Source organism: Natrix helvetica, assembly GCF_964273705.1.
Source record: "Natrix helvetica genome assembly, chromosome: 5".
Taxonomy (NCBI): Eukaryota; Metazoa; Chordata; class Lepidosauria; order Squamata; family Natricidae; genus Natrix; species Natrix helvetica.
The window spans coordinates 115,412,435-115,428,682 of NC_138551.1; the positions used below are offsets into that span (position 1 = coordinate 115,412,435).

The 16,248-nt window shown below is 41.4% G+C and overlaps 1 protein-coding gene across 1 annotated transcript; it reads left to right on the top strand.

The window, feature by feature from the left end:
• Window positions 1-10,886: 10,886 nt before the first annotated feature.
• Window positions 10,887-15,879, top strand: LOC309392689 (F-box only protein 2-like; the record flags this gene model as incomplete). Its single annotated transcript, XM_081954118.1, has 5 exons — window positions 10,887-11,028; window positions 11,846-11,891; window positions 12,131-12,226; window positions 14,962-15,097; window positions 15,542-15,879. The coding sequence occupies 5 exons, from the start codon at window positions 10,887-10,889 to the stop codon at window positions 15,674-15,676; spliced, it is 555 nt and encodes a 184-aa protein (XP_081810244.1). The 3' UTR covers window positions 15,677-15,879.
• Window positions 15,880-16,248: the final 369 nt, after the last annotated feature.

Consider the following 16,248-nt stretch of genomic DNA (forward strand, 5'->3'; position numbering starts at 1 on the left):
GCCCCCCCCCCATCCCCATTACTCCCCCTCCACTTCTTGACCTGTATGAATAGGCGGCATTGAACGCAGGGAAAGGCTTTATGGACAAATTATACAGTGGGAAATTAAAGGGCCGGAATAGTGTTAGTTGTTGCTATTTTCATTCTCTCGATGAGGAAGGAAAAAATAGAGTGGGGATTTCTAAAAGGTAGATACTTAAATAATAACAAAACCAAAGTGAAACCTCAGACAGCTGTTCCGGTCGATGCTTTCTGTGAAAGGGGTTTTATCAGATTTGATTTTCTTTGGCTCCTGCCTACTATCTAAGTGGAAAGAATATCTCCTTTCAAACAAAAGAAACATTAACAATTCTTCCAATATCATAATGGTGTTATATCTCATGTTTTTACATTTATTTACCTTCAAATAAAAGCCAAAGGAGCGAGTTGGAGCCAATCACCAGGGGACTCAAATTCTAATCCTCCCTTAAGCATGAAAACTTCCTGGGGGACTTTGGGCCAATCACCAGGAGACTCCTGAGTTCCAGTCCCACCTTAGTTCTTATTGAAGGGGGCTGTGAACGTTGGAAATATTTTCTCACATTAATTTGGGATACCAGAATTGAGGATTCCTAGAGTGTGAGATGTCCGAGTGTCCAATATTGTGGTGTGTGATGGAAGAAAGTGAAATTGTGCAAAAATGTCTGTTCCATGTTGAGCAAAGCCATAAGTCTCTGCCTTCTTCTGCTTGTGGGAGAACCAGAGGCTCTGTGTGGTCCCTGTGAATCTTAGACTGACCTTCTTCTGGTCCATCAGATCTTTTCTTACCTCCTTAAAATGAAATTGCAAAGGGATCCTATTCCCAATTAGGAGCCATTCATAGTCCTAAACATTGATTACCAACTGATCAGCAATCTGTGTGATGGGGAGCAGAAGAGCTTCCATGGGTGCTCGTCCTAGAAACCTCAAAGTCCCCCACCCCCTAATTCAGCCCCTTCTTGGACCTACATGAATATTATGCAGCATTGAAGGTTTGTGACCTGGTCAATGATGCGGCTGCCTTTAGACAGGATCCCTCCAACCTCCTTCTGGGGAGAGTCTCAAGTTCCCCTTTCTCTAGACATCTTCTCCAGCCCTTCACAGACAAGACAAGCTTGGAAGAGGACCAGAGAAAATGCTTTAGGTAGAAATTGTAGAGAGGGGTATTAAAGGGTGTGAAAACCGCTATTTTAATTCTCTGGTTGATCAAAGAAAAAAATACAGTGGAAATTTTACACATTTTTTTTACTTTGTTTTTATTATTTTGGTATGAAGTTCCTACCAAAATAAAAACAATCCCAAACTGAAATCCCAGACAGCTGTTCTGCTGAACACTTTCTGCAAAGGAGGTTTTATCAGGAAATCAAGAAAGAATTATATGCTCGATTTCCCTCCCCAGCTGACAGCCAGTCAAACATGGCATTTCACATCATTCTGACATCCTCAGGGAGAGGATCAGCCACCCATGCTGGTTCTTGGTTCCCACAGCTTCCGCCTGGACTCTTTTCCCTCCCTCCCTCCCTCCCTCCCTCCCTCCCTCCCTCTCTCTCTCTCTCTCTCTCTCTCTCTCTCTCTCTCCCCCTCCCTCCCTCCCTCCCTCCCTCTCTCTCTCTCTCTCTCACACACACACACAAACACACAGAGACACATACTTTTAGCTGCAGGAACAAGTGGCTGAAATACTTTTAAAGGTGTCAAATTCAGTAGCTGTTGCTGAACAGCAAATTCCTCTGAATGACTTTGAGCAAGGTTTATTAAGTTGACAGGGAAGGGAGCTAGAACAATTCAATAATTTCCTATTTTGAAACATATATTTTCTTTGACTCCTGCATACTATCTAAATGGAAAGAATATCTCCTTTCAAATAAAATAAACTTTAACAATTCTTCCAATATCATAATGGTGTTGTGTCTCATGCTTTTACATTTATTCTGGCTGTGAGATGCTCCTTTGTGTTCAGGTCTGGCCTCAGAAGGATAATGTAGCACTTGGGGATGAAGATGCAGCCCAGCAGACCAGCACTGGAGGCCAAGATGGAGAAGATCTGAACAGCCACCATGTATTTCCCTTTGGTGCTCAGGTAGGTGGGCACAAAAGTCACCCAGACACTGCAGAAGACCAGCATGCTGAAGGTGATCAGGTTGGCTTCATTGAAGGCCCCAGGCAGATTCCTACCCAGGAAAGCCACCGTGAAGCAGATGGCAGCCAGGAAGCCCATGTAGCTGAGGGTGACATAGAACATGACAACGGCTCCTTCGTTGCATTGCAGGATGATCTTTCCAGGCTGGGAGTGGAGGTCAGAGTCAGGGAAGGGGGGAGAAACTCTCAGCCAGATGGAGCAGATGATAATTTGGACAGCAGAAGAAGAAAGGATGATGGAGTTGGCCAAGCTCTTCCCCAACCATCTCTTCACTCGGTTTCCTGGTTTTGTGGCCAGGAAAGCCAGCACCACCGTGATGGTTTTGGCCAAGAGAGAAGAAACAGCAATTGAGAAAATGATGCTGAAAGCCATTTGTCGGAGAAGGCAGGTGGCTTTCCTTGGTTGACCAATGAAGAGAGAAGGAGACAAGAAGCAAAGCAGGAGGGAGACCAGGAGGATGTAGGAGAGGTCCCGATTGTTGGCTTTGACAACGGGAGTTTTTCCATATTTAATGAAGATAATTAAAACAAGGCCTGTGGTTAGGAAGAAGAGTAGGGCAAAAGAGACCAGGATGATGCCCAAATGTTCTTCATAAGACAGGAAGGTTATAACTTTGGGGATATATTGGACTCTGTCCTCATTTGGATATTTATCATTTGGAGACTTGATGCATTTTTCCACATCTGAGAAACCAAAAAGCAATTTTATTTAACATTCTGTCCTTTTATCTTACAGGAAATACCTTCTTTGGATATCAACTGATACCATGGACATTTTCCAAGAAGTATTTCTTAATGATTTCATTAAAAAGAGCATAAGAAGGATATGGGGTAGAAGATCTCCAAGGTCCCTTTCAGCTCTACTCTGATTTATTGATCTACGTGACTGGCAGAATATTTCTGCAATGATTTGCCCCCATAACTATCCACAGCACCACATTATGGACCAGTGACATCTTTTCAGTGATCCTCAAGGGGAGGATTCAATATACCGTGAATTACAAGGTCTTTCAGAAGGTGGACCTAAAACAATTCATCAAGTTTCAAAGAACTCAGGTGTTCCTAGAAAAGTGAATTTAGCAGCAGAAGTCCAAACTAAAAAGCAGAAGAGATATTTCCTTAAATAGTAGTAAAGCTTGCTCAGTCTTCCACCTCCTCCTCCCAACTCTTCCAAGCCCCACCTTCAAAGTTTTCTTGATTTACTTCTTTTTAAATAATAAATTGTGCAGGTTAAAAATAAAAAATAAAAACTGGTGAACTTCAATCTGTCTTTTAACTTGCACTTTCATGAAAATGTTCTGGATGGATCCAGTTCCACAAAGCCTCCCATTTTCCTCAGTGTGACTCACCTTCTTGAGTGGAGAAGGTCCCCTCCGGACAAGGAACGCAGTCATTGCAGCAAACTGGCTCTCCTTCTCGAGCCCTCTTGACAAATCCAGGACGACAACTTTCCACACATTTGGACTGAGGCAGGGACTGAGCCGAAAAACAAGGAATGCCAAAGAAAATGTGTTAGGACTCTCCGTCCATGGAAAATGGAAGGAGAAATGGATGGAGACAAGTAGCCTCTGGTCTTCACTGAGGTAAATATGAAATCTCTGACTACTTCTAAACAGATGCAGGAGGGATAACAACTGGCTGATTCTTCATTTACTTCCTCCCTTTTAATTTTGGTATTTAATATTACAATAAAGTACTTTTCTACTTTAAACTTTATTAATGGATTGAATTGAAAAAAAATTAAGTATGATGATATATGTAAAAGATTTAGGAAACTTTTATTCCTTTAGATTTTTAAATATAGAATAAAACTGATGAAGAAAGAAACCTCTGACCAGTAAGATCTTGAAAGTTTTCTATAAAACATGGCAAAGCCCCTCCACTTAGGTGCCATCTGTTGAAGAACTTCCATTAGATGACACCAACTGGCATGGAAGGCCAACCATCCTGGAGACTATAGGCTTTGCCCATTTGAAATGGGACCTCAGGCTTTGGGAAACAGAGAAAAGACACCAAAATTTCTCTCACCTTATTGAGCAACTTTAGCTGTGAAAGAGCATCTTGTTCGATAGAAAGTCTCTGTCTTATAAAAAACGCCAGAATCACTTCCTCGGCTTCCTTCTTGAGGAGAAACAACAAGCCCGAAATGCCCAGATCTGCTTTTATCTCTCCATTTTGGTCCAAGTACAGTTTTCTATCAGAAATATTCCAAAATTCATTCTTCTCCAGAAAGGGATGAAACTAGAATGGGAACATCCAGGAATTTGAAAAACAGAAAACTTTGTTTCTTATCCCACATTGAATCTTTCTTCTACAATTGTCCAATCTCCAAATATGGTTAAATAGGATACAAATACTGCCATAATCTTCATAAGTGAATGAAAAAGTTTGAGAAAAATTTGTCAATCACATACTGATAAAATATAAAGAAAATATAATCCACACAGTTGGTCAATTATAGGGAACATTCAATAAAATGAACAGAGAAAAAAAAGATGATCCATAAACTCTTTGAAAACAAAAGATTGATTCCCTGAAAGCATGGGTTGATCAAGAAGAAATCTTTCAGGCTAATCTTCTCCCTGGTCATCCTGATGGAAAACATCTCCAGATGTGATAATTCTGCTTCATTGTAATGTGACTTTAACAAAAAATTTAAAATCTGAAAGAACAAATCTCCCACCAACACTTTTCTCAGCCTGAAAAATTAGGGAGGATCCTTTCTGAATTTCTTTCTCTCCCATTATGCAGCTGCAGGATTCTCCCCTCTTATCTGATCCTTCCCTAGGCAGCCTCTCTTCCCCTCATCCCAAAAGTCATTCTCACATATCATTACATTTTCTAAATGGATTATAGGAACTCTGGTGATAGACCTGGATTTCAATAAAGGACTCACAACGAATTTTGTGAATTTTGTGGAAACCTGAGGTTGTATGATAACTAAATGGATAAAAACTGTCTAAATTTCATTTAAAAAGTTTGATAAAATAACAATGGTTTTATATCAACTTAAAGGCAATAATCAGAAGCAATCAACAATTGTTGAATCGGATGGATTGGATGGATGGACTGGAACTTAATTTGCTGCTGGCATCCCTGAAGGAGGAGTCTGGTTTGAAGGCAGGCTGCTTGGAGATGGCTGGAGAGGCCATGGACCCTGAAGACTCAAAGTGGACAGAACGGATGACTGATGAAATGGATTCTTTCAAGAAGATTGAGGGAGATTGGGGAATGGACTTGTCATATTTAACTGGAAAACAAGTCTTAAGAGCCGTTGTTTTTCCATTTACAGGAGGTCCTATGACTTTGGGTGATGGAAAGCAGTTGTTGGGAAAGATCCTAATTAAAATTTTAAGGAAATGTATTATTATTAAGAATCAACCAAAAATGTTTAACCCTGGACAGATTCCGGATGGATCAGAGGTAATGATTGTGGTGGTCTGTAGTAGATAAGAAGCCCCTATAAATATTCTGTGAGCTAAATACAACAGCAGATAACACAGAAGTTTGAAGTTTTGAAATTTAACTTTATTGATGGATTGCCTGTTAACTATGTTTTTTATATACAGCAGATAGATGACAAGTCAAGTAGTTGCAAATAGATGTGCAATTTATAATGGTGGGCCTGTTTTGCAACGGGGAGAAACTATTATAGCTGTATTGTATTTAACTAGGGGGGACAATATGCATGTTTTTGTTTGTTTTTAAATAAGGTGACCAACTTTTTTACAATGAAAAGGAGGACAAATAAATTGGAAAAAATATATCGTAAATAAAAGAAATATTTCATTCATTGCAACAATAATACACTAAAATATGATATATGCATAATAAAAACATTTGCAACATTTTATATTGTAATTATGCTTACATGCCTATTAATTATTATTTAAATGAGTACTTTTCCATTGAATTAATATTTTTTGTCAATGTATCATCTTCTAAGAATATATTGGAAATATCTGAACAAGAAATATCCTTCATATTGAATTTTACGGCAAGTGCTGCAGCTAGAGTATCAACATTCAATCTCGATTTCTCACTTGTCCAAAAATCATTGACAATTGTAAAAAACTCTTTCAACTTCTGTGGGAACAAGGTCACCATGGTATATGTGCAGATCAGTTTTCCTGATTGGAACACATATATGGAATTTGGGACTGGAATAAATTGAGTAGTAAATGCGGGTTGAGATGGATGCCCACTGGGAGTACCCAATTTAGAAAGCTGTGCTTGCAAAGACAATAGCAATGCTTAGATCTTAACAGGAACTTTCAAACTGAGGAAGTTACTAGCTGCATAGGAAACACGTGGTAAAAGCGCTTAAGCAGATATAGCTAAAAATAACCATATAAGGTAAGAATGCTTTATTGTAACCTTATGTAACCAATAATAAATTAGGATACTTTTATTTCCTTATACGCTCTTAATAAAAGGGGGGTCCAGATAACGTTCTGGAGCACTCGTGTATCAAGAAACCTTTGTGTTGTCTTCATTATGAGCAGCCCATTAATTGCGGGGGGGGGGGCAAACCCGCAACTGGTGACCCTGACGTGATTCATCAGAATCAGTCTCGGACCGTCTGTACCTACTCGCCTGGAAGAGGCTGGCCTTTCGACCTGTCTGAAACACGACCGGTTACCCGTAAGTATGGGCGGGAAATTCTCTCAAGGGCAAGTTGGACATTTGCAAGAATTGAAAGAATTAACCGAATCCTCCAATAAAATTGCCTCAAATGGAGGGAAATCTCTCCCTCATTTGAAAAAAAAGGAGTTAATTGGCCTTCTGTCCTACATCTGGCAGCAATGCCTGTCTTATCCTGATAAAGGCTGAAAATTTCAACTTGGACAAAATTGGGGGAGTATTTTCATGAGGCTCCCAGGGCCCCAGTTCAAATTCTGACTGCGTGGCGCGTAGTCATGGAATGTCTAATGATTCATCATAAATTTAACAATCAGACGCCTGCAGAAGCTACACCTCCCCCGTATGATTCTGCAATGGCTGTCTCTCCTGTGGTTATAATCACCAAAAAAGGAGCCACATCGGCCCCTCAGGAGCCACAAAACCCCTTGGGAGCTCCCTTGGAGCCTCAAGCCCCCCCTCCCTGTCCGGTGGGTGGTTATCTGATCCGTGCGATGGTGGAGGCTAGAAATAGGGGAGAATTGGAGGGGGAAGAGCTGGAAGCTTGTGCAGCTTATCCAGTGAATTTTATTGTGCCAGCGGGAGCTGCTGCTGCTGGAGCAGCAGCTGTCCCCATTTAAAACCCATTGTGTTTTAAGTCTATTAAGGATTTGAAAAATGCTGTTCTTACCTATGGCTTGCAATCACTCTATACACAAGGAATGCTAGGATCTTTGACCAATGCTACTACAGAAATGCTTTTGGCAGACTGGCAGTTGCTTTTTAACATGCTTTTAACCCCAGCTCAGTATGTTGTGTGGTGGTCAGAATATCAGAAACAAGCAGAAATAGCAACCCAAGCTGGATTGCCAAATAATATCACCAGAGACCATCTTTTTGGTACAGGGACTCTTACAACAATAGCCCAACAACAAAACCAAGACAGAGCAGCTTTCCCTCTCATTAAGCAATGTGCATTGAATGCGATCAAAAAAGTGGATGACTCCACCTCTAAGCCCACTCAAACCTTTTCAAAAATAATTCAACAGCCAAATGAAAATTATTCAGAATTTTTAAGCCGTCTCCAATTGGCACTAGAAAGACAAATTGACAATGAGGATGCTCGAAATGAACTTTCTCTGAAATTGGCTTATGAAAATGCTAATAAGGATTGTCAAAAGGTTCTTCAACCTATAGCAAATCGTCCCAGGGTTACTTTAGCTGATTTCCTTCAGGCTTGTCGCATCGTGGGTACAACTGACCACAAGATGGGGGCTCTTGCTGCTGCGTTGCAACAAAATGGCGCGTTTCCTGCTTCTTCTTCCTCTGCTTCTTCTTCATCTGCTTCTTCCCGCCCTACCGGAAATTGCTTTAATTGTGGGAAACCTGGTCATTTCAAGGCTCAGTGCCGCGCCCTTGGGGGCGGTGCAAACAAGAACAATTTCCAAAGAAGCTCAAAACCAAAAACTGTCTGTCCCAAATGCAAAAGGGGATTCCATTGGGCAAATCAATGCCCATCCTCCCCCCAAGAATTACAATCGGGAAACTAGATGTGGGGCACTCAGCCAGCCCCACTCCAAAGGTTGGAACTCTTGATGATCAGGTTCTTTCTCACTCTTTTGAAATGGTTGCTGATGAAACAGTGACTTATACTCTTCCTGCCCACGTTTACCCTCTCTTTATCTCCCCCCGACTGAAACTTAATCTCCCTCCAGCATTACCTGTGCTCATTTTCCCCAACTTGGATCTGACCTCTCAAGGGGTGATAGCTGCCCCTTTCATGCGCTCTTCTGACACCTTTTCTGATCTGGCTTTATCTATAATGGTGAATTATCCTGTGACAATAACAAAAGGGGAAGTGGTTGCGACTATGATTTTGTTGGAAACAGCTGCAGACACTCTGGCTTTAGAGCAAAGTGTGCAGCCTGCCCGCCCAACGGCGACATTTTCTCTCAGTGGCCGTTCTTTCTGTGGTCTTTTAGATACCGGAGCGGATGTTTCGGTCATACGTTCTGCTGAGTGGCCTTCCGACTGGCCCACAGATACCGCCCCATCTGTTCGAGGGGTAGGAGGAACGCAAGCTGCGCTTGTCAGCACTAATTGGCTTTCTGTTACATCACCTTCTTTGTCTGTTACTGCCTATATTAAGCCTGTTATATTGCCTTTACATACAAACCTATGGGGAAGGGACTTGATGTCCCAACTCCAAGCTAAATTAATTTTGCAATAACAATGGCTGAGTTTGTACTGCGTTTGCAACTGAAGTCGCATACTCCGGTCTGGATTGATCAATGGCCATTACCTTTAGAAAAATTGACCGCCTTACGCCACCTAGTGGCTGAACAATTACAAAAAGGACATATTGAAAATTCAGTTAGCCCTTATAACACTCCGGTATTTGTAATAAAAAAGAAATCTGGCAATTGGCGTTTGTTAAATGATTTGAGGGTGATCAATAATATTATTCAACCCATGGGGGCGCTGCAGAGCAGTCTCCCAAACCCCAATTTGATTCCTCAAAATTATGACATGATGATCATTGATCTAAAAGATTGTTTTTTTTCTATTCCTTTGCATCCGGATAACAGACAGATTTTTGCTTTCACAGTCCCTGAATTGAACAATTCTCAACCCACCTGTAGATACCAATGGAAAGTATTGCCACAAGGCATGCTCAATAGCCCAACAATGTGTCAATACTATGTTGCTAGCATCCTTAAACCTTATAGATTGCTTTATTCTAACTTTTTAGTGTACCATTACATGGATGACATTTTAGTGGCTGCACCTGGCCCAAAGGGCACAGTGTTGGCCACCCTGCCCCAGCTTAGATGTGTTTTACAGAAGGGAGGCTTGCACATAGCTCCAGACAAAGTCCAAACAGCAGAACCCTTTTCCTATTTAGGTCACAAGGTACTTGCTTCACATGCAGTACCTATAATGCCTCATGTAAAGCTTCCTGAAAAGCCAACCCTCTTACAGCTACAACAATATTTAGGTGCCATTAACTGGGTGCGTCCCTACCTGGGACTCTCTACCATGCAACTCTCACCTTTGTTTTCAGCTCTAGCCAAAGGAAAGCATCCTGCAGACATTATTCCATTGCAGCAGGATCAGATATTAGTCATTCAATTGGTCAATCAGGCCCTTAGAACCAAATGGGTGGATTAAATCCAAGCAAACTTTCCAGTGGTGCTCTTGTTGTTCAACACCCCAGGTTTACCAACAGGTGTGCTAGGACAAGTGACACCATCATTACTAATCATAGAGTGGCTCCACCTCTCTCATACATCCAAAACCACGATCACTTCCAAACGAACCCAGTTGGCCCTGCTTATCAATAAAGGCCGTTCTCGTAGCAAAGCTTTGGTTGGTATGGAACCATCTACTATCTATGTCCCGTGTTCTTTAACTACTTGGGAATCTCTTCTTATCTCATCTGAACAGCTGCAATTTGCAATGGAAGACTGGCCTGGAATGGTCTCTTGTCACCCTCCTCCAGACCCCAGGCTGCAATTGCTAAAAACTGTACCTTTCCTCTGGAACTCTCCTTTCAACCCTTTGCCTATCACAGATGTTATAACAGTGTTTGCTGATGGAAGCAAAAAATTTGGTGCATGTGCCTGGCAGTTGAATGGCCAATGGCATACCAAAATTACTCCTCCACACTCCTCTGCCCAGCGTGCAGAGCTGTATGCCTCTTTGCTAGCATTTCAACAATTTTCTGATCAGCCTTTTAATCTCATTTTGGATAGTCTGTATGTCTCTCAAATTATTTCTTCCATTTATGAAGCTTATCTTTCTCCTTCTATTGAACCTACCTTGCTGTCCCTTTTTCTTTCCCTACAAACTCTTATTTCAAAAAGACAACACTCCTTTCATGTTTCTCACATCAGAAGCCATCAGCCTTTTCCTGGGCCTATCCAGGAAAGTAATGACATAGGGTCTTTGCTCTTGAATGTACCTTTCTCTTCTTTCCAGGTGAAGCTCTGATTGTCTCTATCTGAATCAGAAAAGCCGCTGGCATTTCCACCTTCTGAGAGTGTTTAAATCCTTCCAGCTCTCATTCATGGTTAGAAGCTGTCAAGGGATTGATTCAGCCCATGAATGATGGACCTCCTGCTCCTGGTTCTGATGCTGCTGATGTCTCAGCCAGTCTCTGGGAAGCTTAGAATGAAGTGTGCGATCAGTCTGGATCACCAGGATGGACAGAATCCAGGGACCTATTACAATCCAGGAGACCATCTCATTGGTATAGTCACAACTACAAAAACAACATCGTCTATAATGTTGCCTTTCAACAGTCCTCCTACTATTCAGTCTGATATGTAAGTCATTCAGGGTGATGGAGCAGCATTCCCTCCATTTGCAGTTCTAACACTCTCCTTCTTTTCCTTCTTTTTTCATTTATTCCTATCATGCATGATGTGTCTGATTTCCTGAATAATTTCAATTTCCATGGCTTCCCTCTTTGGTCTAATCTTGTGGAAGAGACTCAGGATCCAAAGATGGGGGTTAAAAAAAGCTGAAATATTATTTTCCTTTCCCAGTTCAATCTTCAATTCATCACTTGAAGTCTGACTTTTGTTTAAAGTAGCGATAGAAACAGTTGTAAACCAGCCAATTTCAATACTTTTATAATTGATCAGGGGGAGGTTTACATTTTTTTTAAAAAAGCATATTTTGTTATTCTTGATAATAACTTGAACATTTTTCTACAGTACACAGTCTTATGGTTTTTTATTTACCCTACGATTAATTTTCAACATTCAATTGGTCAACAAGAATTCCCAGCTTCTGCACAACCTCACCCTTGGCTACAACATCCATGACAATTATTTGAACCCTTTACGCACTTCAGATGCCTTGCTGGACATTCTCTCCACTGGAGAAGCCAATGTCCCCAACTACGGCTGTGGAAGGAAGGAGAATCTTCTGGCTCTTCTTGATGGAGCTAGAAGGGACATCTCCATTCAGGCATCAACAATAGCAGGCATCTACAAAATCCCACAGGTTTGTGTGTGTTTTTCTTTAACTGGTAAAGTGAGGAGTGGGGGTGGGGGATGAAGATTTCCCCAGGGAGGAAGTCCCCACCTATTTTGTGTCCTCTTTTGAGTAAGTCCATTTTGCCCATCTTCTGGGCAGCTCTGGACACGGGCGGGTGGGCGTGTATATGCTGTGATGTCCCCAGAGCTCAGGGAACCCAAGGGGAAACCAAAGCAGTTTGCTTTCCTTTTTTAAAAAAAAATCAAGTTTCTAGTCCTTGTGGTCAAAAAAGAAAAGAAAAGAAAAGGGATGCCAGACCAGGAAGCAACAGGTTTGATCCTTTTTCACGTGACTCTTTTGCTCCTTAGCTGGTGCAGCAAATCCCAAATCATCGACCTTCAAGCTGAAGGCTCCTGGGAGGAGCTGATGGACACCATCCAGCCCAAAATCGTAGTGAAGGACTGGTGAGTGGCCAGAGGTTCCCGAGCCCCCCCCCCCACATTCCTCCCTGGGGTCACCCCTTGCCTCCCAATTCCCCTTCCTCAACTCCTACTCTCAAAACGATGCTTTAGAGTACTGCACACCAGAGCAAGTAGACACAAGAACAGTTTTTTTCCCCGAATGCCATCACTCGGCTAAACAATGTTATAATGAAAGTGTTACGAGTGTGCAGAGATGGACAAATTTACAAAAGGAATAAAAGAAAAGGAGGAAACAGAATATTATATGGCAGTGATGGATAACCTTTTTTGGCTCCCGTGCCAAAAGCGGGGGGGGGGAGTGCCGGGGATTCATGCGCGGGCGTGCCACACCCATAATGCTATGCACACGTGCACAAGCCTCCCCCCACCTTTCTAGGAGCCTGGGTAGGGTGAAAACAGCCCCCCCGGAGGCCCTCCAGAGGCTTCAGGAGCTTCCCTGAAGCCTCTGGAGGGCGAAAAACGCCCTATAGGGAACCCGGAAGTTCAGGAATGGTGACTTCTGGTTTCCTTGTATGGTCCTTTTTTGCCCCCCGGAGCCTTCAGGGAAGCCTCCTGAAGGCTCCGGAGGGCGAAACACGTCCCTACCAGCAAACCGGAAGTCCGTTATTGAACTTCTGGTTTGCCCATAGGGCTGGTTTTTCGCGCTCAAGGAAGCCTCCGGAGGGTGAAAAACGGCCTAAAAAGAAGGCCCAAGTCAATTGGCCAGTGTGCGCATGTGCGCTGGAGCTGACAGGGCAACTCCTTGCGTGCCCCAACAAATGGTTCCGCATACCACCTGTGGCACCCGTGCCATAGGTTCGCCATCACTGTTATATGGCATGGAATGAGTGGTACAAATGGCTAGAGGACAGATGTAGAGCTTAAGGAAAGGCTAAATGAAGACGACACAGGAGTTAGAAATTAGCAATGTAGAGATAGAGATGAACAAACATATATAAATGGAATAAAGGATTGTAAATTAAGGAAGGTATATAATAGTATCATATGTATAGACAAGGAGAAACCGAAATAAGGTGGGGAGAAGTACATTTACAATGGGTTTATACGGAGGTGGAAATGTTGTACAGAAGGAAATTTTGTCTTTTAAAAAAAAACCTGTTTAATAAAAATATTTTTTTTAAAAAAAGAACAGTTTTCCCCCCGAACGCCATCACTCTGCTAAACAAATAATTCTCTCACCACTGTTAAGCTATTTACTAAATCTGCACTACTATTAATCTTCTCATCGTTCCGATCACCTATCTCCTCCCACTTATGACTGGAGGACTGTAACTTTGTTGTTGGTATCCTTATGATTTATATTGAGTGTTTCCTAGTATGATTTGATTGCTTATTTGTACTTTATGACTATCATTAAGCGTTGTACTTTATGATTCTTGACGACTGTATCTTCTTTTTATGTACACTGAGAGCTTATGCACCAAAGACAAATTCCTTGTGTGTGCAACCACACTTGGCCAATAAAGAATTCTATTCTATTCTATTCTATTCTATTCTATTCTATTCTATTCTATTCTTCTATTCTATCCTATCCTATCCTATCCTGTCCTATCCTATCCTATTCTAGTCCTATTCTAATCCTAATCCTATTCTTTTTTTTCTATTTTCTATTCCTTATTTTATTCTATTCATTCTCTATTCTATTCTATTCTATTCTGTTCTTTCTATTTCTATTTCTTATTCTATTCTATTGTATTCTTTAGTCTGATATTCTATTCTATTCTTTATTCGGATAGTCTATTCTTTATTCTGATATTCTATTCTATTCTTTATACTGATATTCTATTCTATTCTTTATACTGATATTCTATTCTATTCTTTATACTGATATTCTGTTCTTTATTCTGATATTCTGTTCTTTATTCTGATATTCTATTCTATTCTATTCTATTCTATTCTATTCTATTCTTTATACTGATATTCTGTTCTTTATTTGGATATTCTATGCTTTATTCTGATATTCTATTCTATTCTTTATACTGATATTCTATTCTATTCTTTATACTGATATTCTATTCTTTATTCTATTCTATTTTTTTATACTGATGTTCTATTCTTTATTGTGATATTCTATTCTATTCTTTATACTGATATTCTATTCTATTCTTTATACTGATATTCTATTCTATTCTTTATACTGATATTCTATTCTATTCTTTATACTGATATTCTGTTCTTTATTCTGATATTCTGTTCTTTATTCTGATATTCTATTCTATTCTATTCTATTCTATTCTTTATACTGATATTCTGTTCTTTATTTGGATATTCTATGCTTTATTCTGATATTCTATTCTATTCTTTATACTGATATTCTATTCTATTCTTTATACTGATATTCTATTCTTTATTCTATTCTATTTTTTTATACTGATGTTCTATTCTTTATTGTGATATTCTATTCTATTCTTTATATTGATATTCTATTCTTTATTCTATTCTATTCTATTTTTATACTTATATTCTATTCTTTATTCTGATATTCTATTCTATTCTATTCTTTATTCTGCTATTCTGCTATTCTTTATTCTGATATTCTATTCTATTCTTTATTCTGATATTCTATTCTATTCTATTCTATTCTTTATTCTGATATTCTGTTCTATTCTTTATTCTGATATTCTATTCTATTCTTTATTCTGATATTCTATTCTATTCTTTATTCTGATATTCTATTCTATTCTTTATTCTGATATTCTATTCTATTCCTCCACCAGGTATGCCGCTCGGTGTGATGCCGGCTGCCTCTACCACCTGAAGGTGAAGCTGCTGTCCGCTAACGAAGACACAGTGGCCGTATTTGAGAGCGAAACCATTGCGGTCCCCCAGGACAATGAGGGCGAGTGGGCTGAGGTTTGTCCCTGGGAAAAAACACCCCCCCCCCAAAAAAAAACAAAGTAAAGGGGGAAGAGAGAAGGGCTGGCCAAGTCTTGTTTTCCAGCTCCTGTTCCCAAATCGGGCTGGGACCCTGCTCCCCACCCCATACCCTGGGCCAGGTGTGGGTTTCTGCCAAACACTACTGCCATTTCGCGCGCCGCTGGACGCGCAGTTCAATTAAAATTGTACTGTGCATGCGCAGGACTAAAAAACAAAATGGCGACGATGACGAGGGAACCTGTTTGGGTGTGTGTGGCAGGCCTGAGTCACTGCCAGTTCTAGCAACCCAGTCTAACATACCACTAACGGTTTGGTAGGAATCCACCACTGCCTTGGGCAGAGAAAAGGGGGCTGCAGGAGCGATGCGTTGAATTCTCTGCTCTTTCCTCTGAGTTTTCTCTTTTCTCTCCCTGGCTTAAGATCACTCACACCTTCGCCGATTACGGTCCCGGCGTGCGCTTCGTCCGTTTCGAACACGGCGGTCAGGATACGGTGTTCTGGAAGGGCTGGTACGGCGCCCGGGTGACATCCAGCATGGTGATGGTGGAACCTTAGCCCACCATGCAGCAGCCTGGCCCCTCTGCAGGAAACCCTTGCTACGAAAACGACGCCTGGGAATGGGCAAATATCACATGAAAAGCAAAAAAAGAAAAGAAAAGAAAAGAAAAAGGAAGTCCCATTCATTTAGCCAGCAAAGAAAGACTCCTTGGCCATTGTTTAGCCGAGCATCCCTGCATATCCGTTTGGCCAATGCGTAAATAAATGCAGTTTAAAAAAAAGTTACAGCTGTGGCTGCGAATAAGAGAAACAGCTCTCCAAAGTTGGAGGGGAAGGAGAGGGAGGGAGTGAGGGAGAGAAAGGGGGGGAGAGAGAGAGAGTGGAAGAGAAAGAGGGAGGGAGAGTCGGAGGGACAGAGAGAAAGCGAGGGAGGAAGGGAGAGGGAGGGAGAGAGAGAAATAGATGGAGGGAGATAAAGAGAGGGTGGGGAGGTTGAGAGGGAGAGAGGTAGAGAAGGAGGGAGAGAAAGGGAGGGAGAGGGAGGGAAGGTGAGTGGGAGGGAGTGTAAGAGGGGGGAGAGTTGGAGGGACAGAGAGAAAGAGGGAGAGGGAGGGAAAGGGAGGGAGTGG